The 19,701-nt window shown below is 41.5% G+C and overlaps 1 protein-coding gene across 5 annotated transcripts in view; it reads left to right on the top strand.

Annotated features, from left to right (window-relative positions):
- The window catches only part of cep112 (centrosomal protein 112), a 137,968-nt gene that overhangs the window by 101,471 nt on the left and 16,796 nt on the right, over nt 1-19,701 (top strand). For all 5 annotated transcript variants that reach the window (XR_005641884.1, XM_039825065.1, XM_039825063.1 and 2 more), the window contains one exon: nt 14,874-14,963. Coding sequence is in view for 4 of the 5 variants with exons in the window: in XM_039825065.1 (XP_039680999.1) it covers nt 14,874-14,963 (90 nt within the window). In the remaining variant the exon portion in view is untranslated. The remainder of the gene's footprint in view (nt 1-14,873; nt 14,964-19,701) is intronic.

The raw sequence follows: 19,701 nt of genomic DNA, 5'->3' as shown, positions 1-19,701 counted from the left end.
ATTACCGGAGTTTGTGGCAACATGACCCTACTAGCTAAATGCTGGTAAAATATGTAAGTGGCTGATAGGTTTGCTTCACTCAATAGCCAAAAAACAGTGGTAATTTATTGAGTGGCTGGTACAATTTGAACATTCCCTAGCCATTTGGCTGGTGGACAAAAAAAACAAACCCTGATCACAATCTATGCTGATTTACAGTAATGAATCAGAGCAGCATGTCACAATTTTGGGAAAAATTAAAGACTTTTTACAAGTTGGGAAAAGCACAAAAAACGTCCGTAAACTACATCTTTAAAAAAAAGCCTTGTCTGGATTTGACTTTTATGGAGTAGACACGGATCGCTTTTTTTTTTGTTAAAGCACGGTCACGGTTTGTATGTATGGGCTCTGTCATTTATATAGTAAGCTGCAAACTCCATAGTGTCTTTAAGTGGCTTGTGTGCTCTGTGTCTGGCTGGACCTTGTAAATCTGTCTGCTGCTCCCCACTTCTTTAGTCATAGCCTCTCTATATCATTACTGTCATTCTCTTTCACAGTTAAACTCCTTTTTTTAAGCATTCACATTTCTATTTCTCACTTCATTTCTTTAAACCTGTTCTAATTAAACTTCACATGTAGAACAATATTAGTTGATACAATTAAGAGATTAGGAATGAAAAATGTCTCGTTGTCTGTTTGACTTTGATGTGCCACTGCTTAGTAATTGAGACACTACTAGCTCCTTTAACGATTCCGCAATAGTGCCGCAAAGAAGGTCTGCAGTTATGCAGGCTTTGTTTATTCACACAGAACCAAGCAAAGGCGGCATAATGCCGCCCCAGTGTGTGATTTCACATAGCATGCCGGCCTTCCGGGAGCAAAAGAGGCATGACGTGTAACAACAGCGTCGGTGTCTAGTGTGTGTGAGCCGATACACACCGGTAATCAACCTCCCGATCGATCCCCAAAACTGCCAACTTTATGCATTATAGTAGCACAATGGTCAGTAGAGAGAAGGATAGAAATGGCCGCAGCTCCTGCGTTTGTATGTGTTTAAGAGAGGGAGAGAGCGAGTGGAAGGGAAGGTGGACTATTGCTTGCAATGTTTCTGTAAGTTATTAATATCTTCAGCTACTCGGAATGCTGCTTTGTCACTTTTTTATCTGCCTGTGGTCAACTTGTGCATCGTACTATATGTATTCCCGCTATGCCGGCTGCACCTTCCAAACAGACGTCTTTGTTAGGGCTCTGCGACTAACTCCCCTGCTGGCTTAACAACTCTGTCCCCCCATGCTGTCTTCTTAAAGGCGCATCATTCCCGCCTGGAACAAGCTGTGCGAAAGGGGCTACTATATAAGTAAACAGTAAACATGCCATAGGTAGCTCAGGGAAACTGAAGTAAGCTATACAACACAGTTGTCATGTATGTGACTGTCTTACATACAGTGCAACACATTTTTAAATGTAGATAAAACAATATTTTGTTCATTTCTTTTACCTGATCTTCATTCTCCTCTGTGCCGATTTCTCTTTTGGACTCGCAGGATCTTTAATTCTTCCTCTTGCCCTAGCAACCAGACAGGGACACAGTGGTAGTTGATTGGGTGTGGCTTACTAAATAAAGAGTTGTTGTGTCTGGGATCAGGACATTTTCCCAAACGCAACCTTGTCTGTTTGTGGTTTGCAGCTGCCTCATATAGTAAGGAAGCAAATCTGTGAGCCTCCTTTTAGCTCTCCTCTCCTTCTAGGCCCTGGTAGCCCAGGCCCCTAAAGCGGCCGTTTTGCTCTAAAATGGCTTTCCCCAGTCCTGCCGGCTGCCGCACAACTAGAATGCCCAAAATGTCTTTTGCATTCCATATGCAATTGATAGTAAAGGCTGGTACTGGTTCTATGGTCCAAATCATTCAGTCGTAACCCAGGCAGATCTTTTCAGAACCCTTGTCTCACTCATTTATAAACACATTCACTGTGATCATGTGTTCAGATAATCAGAAAAGCTTCAGGCAGTCATTTTCAGTGGGACTACACACATGCAAAGCACTGTAGAAGATGAGCTGATGACTTTTTTATGCATAAACATACATTGTGTGATTTTTTTTTTTTAGTTGATTCTTAGCAAAAATAAACTTTGTTCTTCCACAAATATGTACTCATTCATGTGTAATTACTTCCACCAACTAATCAAAGTATTGTTGTATGTGTAGAATCTGCCATTCAGAATCATTCAGAATACATACGAGTGACTCGCTCGAATGACGGCAGCCATGTAGCGTCTCCATCTTTAAAATACATTAGCCAAAGAGGGACATACCTCCGCGTTTCGCCCTCTTACACCTATTGGCACCGTGACAAATGCAAGGGGGAGATTACACGCCAGGGAAGCGAAAAAGAGAATTAAAACGACAACGCGACAGGCAAAGCAACAAGACCAAAGTTAATATTGGAGTTGCTAGAACAGCTGCGTGTAAACGTCCACCGTAGGAGGAAGGGCTGGAAAGTAATATTCAGTTGGTTGTCATATACAATTTCACCGCTAGATGGGAGAAATTCTTACACAATGTAGCTTTAAGTGACACCCCATAGTGTGAACCCGATATGAACAATTTATTTAATCATTTTTGTATTCCTGTTTCACTGAAGGGAGTCGTTACCTATTCACAATCTTTGCTTGCTGTCTAAATGGAGGACAAAAACTACATAAACATTCTATGATGAAGTTACATACACAATAATTAATCTTCATTTACCATCATTTCCATGAAATGTTTGTCTTTATGTTATGGTGGATGACTCTGACCACACCTGCTCACATTGTGTCTCTGTTGCTTGTAATCTAACTACCATGACACAACAAACACACACACACACACCATCTCCTCTGTTGTAGGCTGTGTTACAAGACACAGGCCATGGCATCTGTGTTGGGAGCAGACAAAGGCTTTCTGTTTCCATTATCTGTGTCCTCATTATTATGATCCCCCCTGTATTAACCACCCGCTAATGAGACTCCAATTAATAGTTGAATTGCTTATTAAAGGCCAGACATTAAGGGAAGAAGAGAATCAATGAGGGAGAAGAATGTAAGATTGGTCAAACAGGAAATAAAGAGACAGAAAATTAATAATTAAAATAAATAGTTGGTGAAAACTTGAAGGGAGAGGAGATGGATGAGATGGTACGCAATGTAGGGAAAGAGAGCGAGGGAGAACCAACAAAAGGATGGAGGAAGTTTGAGGATTGAGACAGCAAACAGAAGGACAAGGGAAGAAAGGGGGAGAGAGAGAAAACAAAGAAATGGTGGAGAGCTGTCAGTGGGCCATCGAGGGAGTGTGTCGCCTGCTGACATTGTTTCCATGCTGCTCACTTCAAAGGGCTCGGATTATGAAGAGAGCGAGGGGCTTCAGACAATGGGAGGGGAAGAAAATAACATCAAAGTTAGCCGCGCATTTGAATTGGGATAATCCCAAAAAATTTTTTTTAAAAGCCCGGCGCCCCGGGGAGATGGGCCTTTTTTTCCCCCCCCCCCCCCCTTTTTTTTTTTTTTCCCTTAATTTACTTCCTTTTGTGTGGTTTTTTTTTTTTTTTTTTTTTTTTTTTTTTTTTTTCGACCTTTGTATCTCGTAAAGCCCATTTTTTTAGAACAACGGTAGTACCGTTAAGTATGCTTATTATCTGGGGTTTTTGTATAAGTGACGTTTAGATAGTATTTGCGTGTGGTGTGTGTGCACATATAGGCATGAGCGCTTGTGTGTGTTGTCACAGACAGGGTACTTGCATTGCTGGCCCTTCTCAGTTTGAATAGGAAATAGACTAAATATCAAAGTGTGTGTCGCAAACTGTTGCAGATGTGAAGTGCGCAGGCTGGTTAGTGCGATGCCCCTGTCCAGATTAATGAGCAGACCCACTGTTGGGCTCCAAGTATTTTTATGTGAATGGGCTTTTTGTACTCTAAACTGTACTGTTTAGCTCATTGTTTTGGTTTTCTGGTTCATACATAAATTGAATGGTTGTGAGATTCAATAAAATGCTTGTGTGGACTATCCATCCATCCATCCATTTGGAAAAGGAAGTTGCTGTGTCACACAGTGGATAATAAATAAAGAGAAAATTATGTTATATGCCCTTCCAATGTTTCACCTTACTCCCTGCCTTTGTTTCCTATGAGTGATCTCTCATATGAAGTTGAATTAGTTGTATTTAGGTTACCAATTATCTCATAACAGTGGGCAAGGCAGGAGTGGGCAGTTGTAATGCACTGGAACCAGGCCAGTGTCAAAGGACTGTGGAAGGTGAAAACAAGATGAAAGCGTATTCATATCAGTTAAGGGGAATGGGAACCAATATAGAGGAAGCCAGTGTAGATCATTGGTACATAGCCAGCGTTTGGGTGAGAGGATTATTCACTTCCTGATCTGTCATCTGTTTCCCTACGTGTGGTATAAAATGTCTCATATTGTGGATGTTTTTTTTTTCCTTTATGAGACGCAGGGGGTTGAGGTGAATGTGAAGTTTAATAGTAAGGTTATTGGGATTACTTGAATACATGATGTGTGCTTGTGTGGCCGTGTGCACTGCCTGTGTGTGAGAGTGTATGTATGAGTGTGTGCCTGAAATGTGCAGCTGCCAAATCTGACAGAACTCAAGCCCACATTAGCCTGCCAAGAGAAAGGTACAAAGACACACATACACACACAGAGGCCTTGTCTCTTCTCTCTCTCTCTCACACACCCTATATTTCCAACTCTGTATCTGCGAACTCTTTCTGTCTCAAACTCTGTCTGTCTCCACACACCCACATACACAAGCACACATGCTCACCTCGCCCTGCCAAAAGGAAGAGGTGGCTGGTGAATAAACAATGGCACTCCGCCCATAGTGTCACCCGCATGGGCTTTGATCAGCACCGCTGTTCCTGCTCCCCACAGCAGTGCTTCCTGTCTTTCTGCCTGCCGAATGCTACCATGCACGCGCACACACACGCCTATAACTTAGTGTTCATGTCTCATTCTTATACATGGGCCTACATATACCATCTCTCTCCCACTGTCTCCTCACTAAGTCTTTATCTGTATCTTTCTGTCCCTCAAACTCACACACAAACATAGCTTTGAGTTAGTGCCCCTGTCTCTTCATCTTTCAATAGTGTTGCATTTTCTATCGTACACCCACATACGCCCAGTGTTTTCACACACACAGGAATACACGCTTTTGATCCAGGCCCATCCAGCAGTAACTTCAAGTGCAAGTCAAAGGGAAGGTCATGTTGTAGTGTCCTCTGGGTGAAGTAACAGCAGACACATTACATAATGCAACAGTGACCATTGTCTCACTCTGTTTGAGGATGAGAGTGAATATATGAGGTGCACTGTTCTTTGTACATTTGACAGTGTGGGGTTTACATTTCATTGTCAAATTTAGATTGACTGCATGTGATCCAGGTGCTTTTGCTTTTATGCATGCATGCCAGTAACGAGTGACAAGGCTCCTGTGTGTGTGTGTGTGTGTGTGTGTGTGTGTGTGTGTGTGTGTGTGTGTGTGTGTGTGTGTGTGTGTGTGTGTGTGTGTGTGTGTGTGTGTGTGTGTGTGTGTGTGTGTGTGTGTGTGTGTGTAGGCCCTCACAAACATGTACACATTCAGTGGGGCTAGTTGTAGCAGCTGCAGTTTGTCTGTAGTTACATATGCATTAGTTTCTGAGGGGGTTGAAAGGATGACTTTGCCTGTGGGAAGGAATGGCAGCAGTGGATCAAGAACAGGTGTGCTGGATACCCTCTGAGGCAAAGAGCTGCTTCGTGTGTGTGTGTGTGTGTGTGTGTGTGTGTGTGTGTGTGTGTGTGTGTGTGTGTGTGTGTGTGTGTGTGTGTGTGTGTGTGTGTGTGTGTGTGTTCTCTTTTCGTGTGTCTGTCCATGTCCTTCAACACATCTCCATGTTCTTTATGTCAACTTTGAACTGTGCATTTGTTTACTGAAGTTTGAGCCATCTGTGTTTTAGGGCAGCTCGATTATGGAAAAAATAATAATCACAATTATTTTGGTCAATATTGAAATCACGATTATTTAACACGATTACTCATTAACATTTGGATATAATGGATAGTGTCCAGGGTATAATCTGTTAGTGTCCTTTATCTCACAGAAAGAGTCTTTGGATCAGAATAAAATCTGTTTTACTACTGTGAGTCGGTTCGCGTTTTCATACATATAACATTAGCGTACACAGCTAATGAACAGTTCCACAGACCTAACACAATGTGCATCTCACATCACATGTTGACTCACTATGACCACTACTACTGTCATTACTAAACATTGTGCCAAAATATCAACAATAATGTCGCTGTCAGTGGGCTTATTTGCTAGCTAACCTTAGGAAAAATCCAGCACATAGATGGTACCTTAGAGTAATGTTACGTGAAACAGGTGATTTAACGTCCCTGCTCATTTACATATAGCTACTATAGTCTACTACAGCGGGGGGAGGGGGCAAAGGCAGAGGGACCGCAGGGTTAGCTAACGTTAGCTGTTCCCAGACAACTGAGTTGGTTTTGCCTTTTTTTGCTCACCAAACGCTGCTGCCATCTTTACTCGCGCTGATTTTTTAAATTCCAGCAGATGATATGCACACAACTTGGGTCAGTGTAACGCTTATTAGTTCAATTTTCTAAGCACAAACGGACATTTGGAAAAACTGAAAAATGGGTTCCAATATCCAATTTTTCATTTTTTTCCTCCTTGACAAATTAAAAGATTGGATCTTTAAACTGTTTTTCCAATTTTCTGTTTTTATACAGAGGATCAGAAATTTTGAAAATTACAAAATTGCGTCTGGGCTCCAATTATTCAATACTGCAATGGTATTCTCTCCCTCATTCCGACTAGCTACGCCCCCCCACTCGAAACCATCAGTTGCAACCACCTCTGACCCCTATCAGTTTATATATTTTTTTTGGTCCATATGCAGTTAATGACCTGCATATTCCACAAAGTAGAGGAAGAGAATACCATTGGAGTATTGAATAATTGGAGCCCGGACGCAATTTTGTAATTTTCTAAATTTCTGATCCTCTGAATAAAAACATAAAATTGTAAAAACAGGTTAAAGATCAAATTTTTTTAATTTGTCAAGGTGGAAAAAAAATGAAAAATTGGATATTTGAACCCATTTTTCTGTTTTTCCAAATGTCCGTTTGTGCTTAGAAAATTGAACTGATAAGCGTTACACTGACCGACTTGCCTCCCTGACTGGCTTCAGGAGGGGCGGAGGGGCGGAGGGGCGTGCGCATGCGCGTGTCATTCAGAACACAAGACAAAATAAGAGTGTTCTTGCAAAACAGAACATGGCAAAATAATCGATTATACTATTTTTGGTGATCGTTGGGAGCCAAAATCGAAATTGATATCGAAATTCAATTAATTGCACAGCCCTACTGTTTCTGCAACTTTCTTTTTCTGTGTGTGGGCACGAATACTACTTTCACAGTTAATTTGCACTTAAAAGTGTTAAGAAATTTTTCCAATATTAACATTAAATCTAATGACGCCATTAATATGGACGGGTAGTACTACCAGTATCACTGAGAATCAACACCTTTTTAACCTTATCCTTGTCCAATAAACCAAATCGGCACCTCTGCGTATAAAGTTAGGGGTGACTGTTCCCAGTTACTGCACACTAGCTATCCAGTGTGAAATGGCAGAGAGACAAAGCAATAATACTAACTTGTGAAAACATCAAACATTAGCAAGGAAAGGAGATTTACCTACAGTGTTTAATTCAGCCATTAGCTGACTACACTTGGGTTAAAAGGTGACGACGTGATGAGAAGGAGGTTTCCAGTGGCATGTCCATGTTACTTCGTTTTTGTCGAATTTTGTAAGTAGACAATGATTTACCAACATATTAGCCTTAAGAAGTTGATAATTTCATATTGTTTTTAGCCTAGTCTATTATAATTCACTTAGCCAGTGTTTTGCTCAGCTATAGCTTGATATAGCTATGATAACTACTTTTGTAGAATCCTGGGTATAGTCCGTAAGGGGCTTATGTGACCATTGTGCTCTTAAATCCTAAAAGGAGTGAAGAGACTGTAGTGCTATCAGTAAGGCTGCACTCCAACTTCCAGTTCAGCCCTGCTTTGTCCTTTTATATTGGCACTAGAAATGTCTCATCTTGGATCTGTAAATATATTATGTGAAGGCTCTCTCTCTCTCTCTCTCTCTCTCTCTCTCTCTCTCTCTCACTCACTCACTCACTCTGTGACTCGTTTATGTATCTGTGTAAGCACCCATCTTCCTTTTTTTTTTTTTTTTTTTTTTTTTTTTTTTTTTTTTTTTTTTTTTTTTTTTTTTTTTTTTTTTTTTTTTGTTGTGTGTGTGTGTGTGTGTGTACAACTCTACATGTGTGCATGGTGTTGGCTGATTGATGACTTTTCCGGCTGTGGGCAGATTCCCGGCAGTGTTTGATCCACATATCAGAGGAGGTGGAAGTAGGAGAGAGATAACATTCCAGGATGCAACTAGGGAACGTGGGAAATGGAACAGCTCATAGAGACCATACTCCATTCTCAGACAACAAACGGAAATTACTCATTAAACCACAGGCCTAATGCTAAGTACAAAGAAACCATGACTGCCTAATGTCTTGTGCTTCCCCGTTTGAAGAATCCCATGTGCTGACAAATCTGAGATGTAGACGGAAGTAGACAAGCTGCCATTACTGCGGTGGCACCTCACTTGTGTATAACACTCTAATGTAAGCAAGGGATTTCACTATTTAAGCTATTATGCCAAGAAATCTGCCTAGCAGATCCTGTAGAACCGGTTATATGTTAAAAATGTAGTGCGCAAACTCCACACAGCAGTCTCACCTCTAGACTGTGGAGCTCGGACAGATGAGGTACATTATCTTTTGTTTTTTACAAAAGCCTGTGTCATAACCAGTATCAGACTAGTTCTCTGAGACTGAATAACCCACACATTTTACCTTCATTGGGTCGGCCAGTTAAGGCGACTGCCGACCGTGACTATCCCAAACATCAGCCACCGGATTTGTAGTTAAAGCTGTGTGATCACCAGGGGGCATAAATACTCAAACACAATTTCAAAGAAACACTAGCCTGGCAAACTATTGTCTTATCAAGTTGCTATGGCTTATTTGTCACCCACTCACCCAGCAGTTTAATATTGGGACTTAATGAGAGCAGTGAGACTCAGTACTTTATGTAAAGGTGGCTGGAAGGAAACTGCATAGAGCTGCAGAGTTGGCTTCAGCCCTCCAAGTGACTCTTTCACATTCACATGTTTAAATATCTTAACCACTTTTAGATTTTTGGGGTGTAAATTACACTGTAATGCAGACAGCAGGCAATGGGTCTTCAGCTAATTTAGTAAAATACTCTCAGCTCGATATATATAGAGACATCTTGTTACCTGCTAATATTTGTAGCAACTTGTGTGACATCACTGACAGCCGGAATCCATGTTTTATTTTTTAGAGTTTTCAGTCTGCAATTGTAAAAACTTTTGCTTAACTTTACATCCATTAAATGATATGCTATTTGATTAACAGAATATATGTATGTGAGCCCACACAAACACACACACAAATACACACAAAGGGCATATGGTGCATATTTCAGAGTTGTTTCCTATTCTCTTTCTACTGTAGCTCACAGCAGCTGAAAGAGACAGAGACGGAAAGATAGAGAACATTGTGTTTCCCCTGTGGGCATAGCTCGGTTGCAACATGTCTTCATTACCGCTGCAATTGTCTTACTATTTTCATCAGTACTAGGAAAGGCGCCTCTATAACTGTGCCGACATATTGCAATAGACGAGATAACTGTTCTATTTGCTGTTCAGGAGAGTTTGCTGCAGCCGTCATCACAGTATCTTCCCACTTCAGTTACATATTATCAACTCTGGGAAAAGTGCTGAAAAGCATCAAAGCACTGAAAGCAAGTCAACCAATCAGTCATACCAATATTAGGGGTGGGAATCGCTTGGCACCTCACGATTCTATTCCGATTCAGAGGCCAACAATTAGATTCTAAACCGATTATCGATGCATCTCGATGCGACAATTTTTTAATGTACATTTCCATGCGTGATTTAAAAAAATATACATCTGAGTTTGCTACTCAGTTTGCTAATCACTTCCTAGACAAAGCAGCTAGACAAAGCTTAGATTTTGACATATATTTGTCACACAGTTTTAATGAAATGTTTTGTCTACTGAGATTTTTATTTTGTAGTCATTCCATGCTCACCTTCTCTCACAGTAATCTTCCATGTCAGAGGCTCAGTCATGTTTAAAGGTGGATAATTGGCTTCTTAGAACATGAAACATGAGGTGGTCAGATGTAATGTGATAAAGTAGATGAACAGCCTATATGTGTTTTGCCTAATTGTGTTATGTATGTCTTATTAGATCATGTGTATAGATACTAAATTTTGATACACAATTTGTTTTTCCTTTTGGCCATTTTTGTGTGTGTTTTTTTCTGCACTCTTGCCTAAACTCTAAGTTGTTGTCCGTTATCCCATCCTCTTACAGTCACTCTGTTTTTGTGCTTGTCTGGAGACAGTAACTTTTAAATAAAAAATCAACACATTTAAAAAAGAAAAAATTATGAACTTATCAGAATCGAGCATCGAATCGTTCTAGAGAGAATCGCGATGCATCGAAGAATCAATTATTTTCCCCACCCCTAACCAATATCAGTTATATGTTTTAGAGGGGCCGTCCTGGTCCACTTGCTAAACCACATGTTTATATTCCTACACACACACACACACACACACACACACACACACACACACACACACACACACACACACACACACACACAGACAGACAGACAGCTAAGCAAAAGTTTCACTTCTCTAACACCTCAGGAGGGAGACCTAAGTCCTCCTACAGCTTCTCTCTTACACTCACTGCTTTACCTTTCCCACAATCCTTTGATAAAAGTGCAGATAAAAGAGAGTCTGTGCTCATCTCTCTGGCCATCCACCTCTCCTTGAGGTTAGCACCTCCTTTATTATTTACTATTAGATCAGTAGACATACATACACACACCACCTTGTTCTCCTAAAGCTGGTGTGCGTGTGTGGGCGCAGTCCACATACTGTCTTTGCTTATGTCTGTGTGTTTCGTGCCCCTTGTGTATGTATTTGTTCTTACCCTTTTGCTTGTGTGTGTGTGTGTGTGTGTGTGTGTGTGTGTGTGTGTGTGTGTGTGTGTGTGTGTGTGTGTGTGTGTGTGTGTGTGTGTGTGTCCTTGGCTGGAGGCGGTGCAGTGTGAGGTTTTCGCTGCTGTCTGAAGTCCTCCAGCCTCAGTGTCATTAGAGGATCTCTTTAATCCAGACTTTGGGAGAAACTTCTGACAGCACGCTGCAAATAGAAGGCCCCGCCGCACATGAAGAGCAGCTCTGCTCCTAACAAAACACCAAGTTTAAAGAGGCCCCTGGCCTTTTTTCCTCCTCCCACTAATACCTCCCTTCTTTCTTCTTTGCTTTTTTTTTCCTGCCCTCTGTTGCTTTTACTTCACCCTAGGGAAACATGCTTGCCTTATCTGCGCAGGAGGACCACCCAGGAAAGATGACTCAGGCATCGGTGTATCTGTGCGCCTGTGTGTGTATGTTTGTGTGCGTACCACACTGGAATTGCACACTCATTTGACTGAGTGTAGCACCCACATTTTTAGAACTTTTGCTGTTAATATTAATGCATGCCTGTACCTGCATGGATAGCTCTGAGCGGTGCGTTTGTTGGTGCTGCGTGCGCGTGTGCCTCTCTAATCCTTTGAGCCAAAGTTTGGAATGAAAGGCAGAGGCACATTGCTGATGGAGAGGTGAGAGAGGCCTTCAAGCTCCCAACTATGGGACTGTGCAGCAGTCCGCTGCCCCATTTCCTCACTCTGGCCACGTGTTTTTCTACTTCATGCCCCTCCCCTCTTCCTCAGTATCTTGCTGTCTCTCATTCTCACCTTTCTGAGATTTCTCTTCTTATCCTCCTGATATCCGCCTCCTGTCTTATCTTCCTAGGCTTTTTGCTTTGCATTTTGTTTACTTGTATTCTCCTTCATGCACCTTTCTCCCCAACTCCTTACCCCCTCCATCTCTCCCTAAGGAAATCTGATTTCCCCCTCTTCCTGGCCTGTTCACAATGATCACAGTCTGCATGGCTGATAAAAACCATATCGCCCTGAGCATCTGGAGACACTCATTCACGCACTTGCACAAACTAAATACTATAGAGACAACCAGCATCTAGTGTTAACGTGTGTGTGTGCGTGTGCGTGTGCGTGCGTGCGTGTGGTAGAGATTTAACTCCAACAGGACCATATTATTAGCCATATTAATGTACAAACTTATTCATCATCTCATAGTCTAGCACTGGATTAAAGTCTAAGTCAGACAATGGTATTCAAACTGCATCAGGTGGGCTATGCATGTGTCTACAGTGTCCACGTCATTGTTTTGTGATTCTCTTTTCAGTAGTAGTATATTTTTAATTCATATTTGGGGCTACGAGAGTTAGTTTTGCTCTATGCCTAAACACAGCCCTTAATACAGTATAATAAGATCATTATGTCTGACAACGATGCAGACTAAATATTTCCGAAGGCTCTTTCTGACTCACAACGCTTTTATTCATCAGCAGAATCATCCCATGTGATTCTATTAATGAAGTGACAAGTGTTGAACCTCTGCCCTCAGAGTTGTTTTGAGAACATCAGCTACAGAACCCACATGAAAAAGACGAACACGTCACCAGTGAGGCCCACAAAGTCAGCCTAACTTCCCAGAAGAGCTGGTCCAGAAACGCTGTGTCACAGTGCACAGAATCCGAAAAGGGAGGGGTGGGGTTGGTTTGTCAGGGTCTTCTTTGTCAGCCGTACTGCTGTCTTTAAAAGATTGATGTGGTTGAGGTTAGGGTCACAGTGGGGAAGTGTTAGAGGAAGGAAGGGTAGGAATTGAAACTCTGTATGTGCAACTACCTTCTAGGTAATCCACTGACATACAGCAAGTCATACAATTATCAATCAATTGCATTTACATTGCCCAAAATCAGAAATTAACAATCTGTACAACACATTCTGACACTCTATATCCTTAAAACTTTGATTCAGATGAGGAAAAAGAAAAATTTAGAAACCTCACACTCCCATGCCTTGGTCCCTATCAGAAAACTTGTATGAATTGTGTCAACTCCACTAAAAAAGGCTTTTCTAGTGTAGTCAAGCCTTTTGATTCACCAATAAACAAAATTAAATGATGAAATCGAAGGCAAGGCGTTGCAATGGATTGAGATGTGGGCTGTGATGGAATAGTGACTGGCTAAGAAATAACCTGATTAATAAGAGGATCAAGGCGCAAAGCTGTAAAACCAGCTGCCTTTCATGCTGCAGTGCTAAAACTGACCTGAACATGCTCCTGAATCATAATAATATAGTAAAGTGTGTTGATCTAGGAATCTATCTGTCCAAGGCTTAAATTAGCCACTGCAAAAGAAGGAGGTACATTATAAAGCTGATTTGACTGTATCAGTGCATTTCAGGTGCGGGTTCACACTGTAGCACAATCTTATTGTTATTGAAAATTGTTAAATGTCAATAAATGAAAATATAAGGTGGATTTTCCATTAATTCCAGCGACTGTGAGATCTGCTGTATCTAACAATCTGACAAAAAAGGCTTCAACTTCCTTTTCAGTCAGTAGTTCTCAGAGAGATACCCAGAAGTTCAACCAGGCCCTGAAGCCTAACAGTCTGTGTGTGATTTATGTCAGTGTAGCGGGTTGTAGATCAGGCCGGTCATGCCTATCACCTGGACTGTGTTTCCATCAGCTCGGAGAATCGACAAGGCAACACCTGGCTCGCTCACTCAACTCCACTGGGGAGAAACACTGAGGATATTGATGCTAGCCAGTGCCCCATGCACTTGTTGGTGTGTGTGTGTGTGTGTGTGTGTGTGTGTGTGTGTGTGTGTGTGTGTGTGTGTGTGTGTGTGTGTGTGTGTGTGTGTGTGTGTGTGTGTGTGTGTGTGTGTGTGTGTGTACGTGTGTGTACGTGTGTGCGTGTGCGTACGTGCGCGTGTGTTCTTTTATGTTCAGGTGTGCGTGCATTTGTGCACATGTCACTCTCTCTGCTTTTCATGCAGACTAATCAAAGACGAAGTGACCACATGTGCGCTAAAAACATCTGGTTCTGCGTTGGATGCAGGAACTGCGCCTTTCTTTCCACTGCTATCAATTACAGGCAGAAAGGGGAAAAATGTCATACACACACATACAGTGCATTTTCTTTCTTTCTTTCTTGCCTGGATCTTAGAAAGCAAAAATAGATTAAATTCTTTATTGGCGCCCCTATGGCGAAATTTGATCAACTCAGGTATTTGGATTACATGTGAGAGAGGTTCTTATCCACTAAATGATACAGTATATCTCTTATTACTGCCAAAGAAATAATGATCCCTAAAGGAATGTAACTTTACAAAAGCCTTGGAAGTTTGCTAATTCCCTGAGTGAGCAAGTCTCTCTTTCGGCATGCCCTTGTCTAGAAATGAGTTTGGGCTTAATGAGGCCAGCTTGCCAGTAATTACTGTGATGACTTTATTATTAGCCTTTTAACACGCAAAGACTAATCACAGGCTGCATTTTTCCTCACTGTCCCTCTGTCCTGAATATTATCTCATTGGCTCTGTCGGTCTGGATCGGTCTTGTTTTCTCAGTCATAGCCTCTCGTTCAGGTGTTTCTTTCCAGCTCAAATGTATCTGTAAATTAGTGTATATCACTTTGCGTCAGTTACACATCACATCACACAGATCGGGAGTTGCTTTTTTTTCTTTTTCGTCAGTCAGCCGACAACACTGACTGTCTCTCCCTTCTCCCAGGCTCTGCAAGAAAAGGTGGAAAGTCTACAGAGGCAGCTGCACTGCTCAGAGAAGAAGCTGCTTAGCAAAGAGCTTGAGACCGAAGAGAAGGTAATATAGTCCCTCTTTTTTCCCCTCAATCTCTCACTATCTGTTTTCCATGCTCGTCAGGCATTCACAAGAGCGGCAGTCCGTCTCTCTTACTCAAACTCATTTGCTCCTCACCATTACCGTTGCATCACTCTCGCTGCCCTCTGCCTTTTCGTCACACTACTCTTTGCTTCCTACCAGCACAAAACCTCTATTTGACTTCTTCTTAATAATCATGAGATCCTTCTTTGGAATTGAATCCCTTTATTGAGCCCTTCAACACCCATCTCTGTTCCCCCCATCACCTGCTGTCCCTAGCCCCTCACCCCTTAGTTGCCATCCTTACTAGACCCTCCAGGGGGCCACAACAGACAGAAAAATGGATTCCCTCTCATTCTCCTGTTCAGAGCCACAGATATGCCCCCTCGCACATTTCCCAAATTCCTTGAGATTTGGCTTCAAGAGCCAGCGCCTAGGGCCAGGAATGCCACCACCGCCTGTGTTCAGAGGGAAGCCTCTGTATGTGCACACACACTACCCGTTGCTCTCCAGAATGCTCTGTAATCAAGGCTCTGTTTTGACCTTGACACACACAGAGAAGAAAGCCCTAATGACTACACTCACACAGGAGGCTCTTCTTTGTACCCTGGTATGTACACCAAAGGCATTCATCCTTGTGTCCCCTCTGATCCACCCACTGACCCTTGTACACACTTCACACACTCGTCACACACCTCAGTGTCTGGCCGTCATAAATCTGCAGGAAGGGGTCAGTGGTTTTTAAGAGCTGTTGGTCACTGAGCCAGTCCCAGAGGCGCTGCACATTGTTTTTTCTATAACTTGGAGGAGCTGACCCCTGAACCTGCCTGCTGTATTGTCAGATCATTTCATCTGGACAAGGGTTTGGGTTACTCTTCTTCAGCTTTGCATTTATGTGTTTGGTTAGCGTTATTTACTAGGGATGCACCGATCTGACTTTTTCAGTCCCGATACCAGGGCTTTGTGTATCTGTCGATACCCGATACCGATCCGATACCTTTGCTGAATTAATAATAAACTGTATACCTTCCACCTCATACCTTCCTTCCACCTCATACCTTCTTTCCACCATGTGGAAGAGACTAAAGGCACCAGACCTTAATAACTAAACATTACTTTCCTAACTAAGACAAAATAACATAGATGGAATGTATTGAATTCTTATTTGTTATTTAAAAAACAATTGTGCATTCAAATCGAAAATATAACTTCTTAAAATATATTTAAATAAATAATAATGGGCCACCTTTATATAGGTTTATAATGGCTTATTCTACTGTCAGGAGTACATAAAATATCACAAAAACATGTTAATGTCATCATGTTTACTAAAAGCCTTCATTAAGGGTTTGCTTGGCTCCACGACATTATACAATAACTTTATATGAAGGAGAATCCATGAAACAGTTACAGAAGCTAAACTATTTTTATTGTGCAAACTGCGAAGTAGTAAAATAAACTCAAATCGAATGAATAGCCTACACATACAAACAACTTTAACATTGTTTCCCTTTCAAAACAAAATAGTTGTAAGCTAGTTGTATAAACACTACCTTGGCCACACGTAAGTTAGGTTGTTGTAGTGTGGTTGTAGTGAGCGACTGAACGGAGCTCCGCTGTCAGCCTCCTTCGCTGTTTGAATAATGTTAGCAGGTTGGCGGACGTATTTCAGCGAGGCAAGACATCTTAAATCCAGTGTTTTAATCATTGCTCTGAACCCGTCTTTGTCAACGGTCTGTAGCGGGACCGTAGGTGGATTGCGTTCATAATGTTAATGCGCTGCATGCTTGAAGTGACATGTCTTTAACGTTAGCACGGCCGAGTAACGTTAAAGTGGTTACACACCAACCAGACGGCCGACCCTCGGCAGAAAAGCCAGTGGAAATGATCAGTCGCGTCCTCGAGGTCCAAAAAGTGCCACAGAACACACCAAAAAGACGAGACGAGACGTAATACAGCTCTATATCAGCAGGCGGCGCTAATCTGTATTGTTGCCCAAGAAATGAAAACCGGCAGCTGATTGGACGAACGCATCACATGGGTTTGTTTTCTCTGGAAATTCAAAGCCAGACTGTCATGGCGGCCGTTCAGAATACGATCTCATATTGTACTAAAATAATTCAGTTTCAATTAAATTTTATTTATAGTATCAAATCATAACAAGAGTTATCTCGAGACACTTTACAGATAGAATAGGTCTAGACCACACTCTATAATATATATATATATATATAATATAAATAGTTCACTGAAATGTGTTTTTGAAAACATTTTAAGCGAGAAATAGGCCATGCAGTTGCTGAATCTGTCTTCATTTCAGCTCAACAAAGGTTAGTTTAAAAGATTTTCGTCAGATTTTGAGAGACTCTAGTCACCTCATTCCGCTCGCCATTTCCGGGTGAGTCCCGACTGTCCTGCCGCCGACTGAACATGTCAGGTCGGCCAAAATGAACGCCGACAGCCCTTCAGACGGACGACGGCACGGGACACACCGAACAGACTCAAGTCACTGACCTCGCCAGATTGTCCAACCGCCAATAATAGGTCCCGTGTGTCCCGGGCTTTAGAGCGACGGGTAACAACAGCGGCTAAATTATGTCCGATTTTTTAGAAACAAAAAACTTCAGAACATACGGCTCCTCTCTTGAACACACGTTGTTCTGGTGTATCTCCGGTCTTTCTTCATCCTCTAGCTAACTTTCTTCTCGGTTCTTGAATGTGCAGTACCGACCGGAGCCTCTCCTAGCTTAACAGACTGTTATGCTACCTGGCTAGCTAGACTAGCAGCTGTAATATTACCCAGCATGCCGTTCGGCGGTGTAGCTACATTTGTAAATGTAAAATTATTAGTGTTAGACACTGTTTAAGTCACAAATTGTTATATGCTATGGTGTTGTATCCTTTTAAAGAGAGTTAGTTGTGGGTTATTGATTGTTGTGTTATGAAGTTACTACCATGAATGAGAAGGGTACGCAGCTAACGGGTTAACCCGACGGAGGGAAAAAAGAAAAAGAAAACTGGATCGTGGATCTGTTAATTTTTCCGATTCCCGATCCAGCTATTTTTTCAATATCGGGGCCAATATCCGATCTTAAAATCGGATCGGTGCACCCCTATTATTTACTGTGTGATCCATCACTGAAGACACAATCAATTGTTGTATTGGTGAAAAGTTTTACCACAGATAAAACATTTAACAGCAGAGCTTAGGTGTGCTGCAAATGAAAAGCGTGCGTGCGTGCGTGCGTGCGTGCGTGCGTGCGTGCGTGCATGTCAAACACATTATAGTTATTAAGCAAGTGACAATAAGCAAGAGACAAGTCAGTATTTTTCAGGATAATTTTCAACATCTTGCACATGACCTCAGATACTCAGTGTCTGTCTGTGTTAGTAGAAAGGTGTTTAACACTCCGGGCCATTGAGGCAAAGTATACTTCTGGTAGGTGATGTTGGTTCAATCAAATGTTGGCCCACTGTTTTGAAGAGTAGCACATATTCTGATTTTCACACTATTCAACTGTGCAAAATATCATGACGTTTTGTTTAAAAACAAGAATATTGTGGATGTAATTTTATTAATGTAATTTCATTTTATTATTTATGTATTTTTATTATTTATGTATTTTTTAGCATTATTATTTTTATGAAATCACTCAAAACCCACTTATTGCTTGTGGGCTATAGAGCTTAGTCTTGTATGACTGAAAAGTTTTGATACTGGCACCAGTTCAAAACAGATTTTAGAGCTGATACCAAAAAGGCTTCTTTCTGGTATAAAATCAGCAACATTATGATTTAAATCCGGCAATATTGTCAAACTCAAGAACTGGTAAACAATACTAAGAATTTGATTAAGCATTTGGTACCAATCTTACATACTTTGACGGTTCCTAATAGCACAATGCCACAAACACATTTCACTTGTTTATCGCAGATTGTTTAGCTGTGACAAAGTTGGCAGCAAAAACACCAACCGGAAGTGTGCCACAGTCGGATAACAATTAAGGAATCTCTGTGTATCAACCAACTCGGAGCTAAACACCATCCCTCAACAGATACAACAGTTGATGCAGGATCTGTAAGGATGGTTATAGTAAGAAGTTTTTAATAAGATGCCGCAAATAATGTTTACACGTAAAACATGTCTTCATCATAGTAAAAAAAGGCAGTGTTGACATTTGAAATGTCTGCTGTCTCATCAAATTTCCGAGAAAACAGATATACACTTCAAACATTATACAGTAGAAAAATCACAGAAAACGTGATAGATTAATTTCTTTATTTAGTCCACATTATTTATTTGTGATCAATTAATAGATCCAGTAGCTTTCCCTGCACATCAGTTTGGTCACAGGAAGTCACAGTTTGTCCCAGGAAGTGAGCCATATCTACCAATGCTTTTTAGCCTTCAATGATAAATATGTGCAATTAACTCCAATTGGGGCTCTTTTTCTTGGTCAAAGGAATTTGCTGTTTGCAGTAATAGATGAGTGATGTTTCAGTACTGCCGCTAATCTGTTGATGTTGTTGTACAGTTGTTTCTGAGTCCCCAACATTGTCCCTCTCCTGTCACTGCACCCTTATTTTCTCCCATTGTCACTGTTCCTTGGCTGAGACTAGTAGGTTTACAGTGTCTTTGCACGGAGCTAAACGTGTGTGTGTGTGTGTGTGTGTGTGTGTGTGTGTGTGTGTGTGTGTGTGTGTGTGTGTGTGTGTGTGT

This window comes from Perca fluviatilis, chromosome 15 (genome assembly GCF_010015445.1).
Source record: "Perca fluviatilis chromosome 15, GENO_Pfluv_1.0, whole genome shotgun sequence".
Lineage (NCBI taxonomy): Eukaryota > Metazoa > Chordata > Actinopteri > Perciformes > Percidae > Perca > Perca fluviatilis.
The sequence above is the reverse complement of the archived record's forward strand: the minus strand, read 5'-3'. Positions and strand labels throughout refer to the sequence as shown.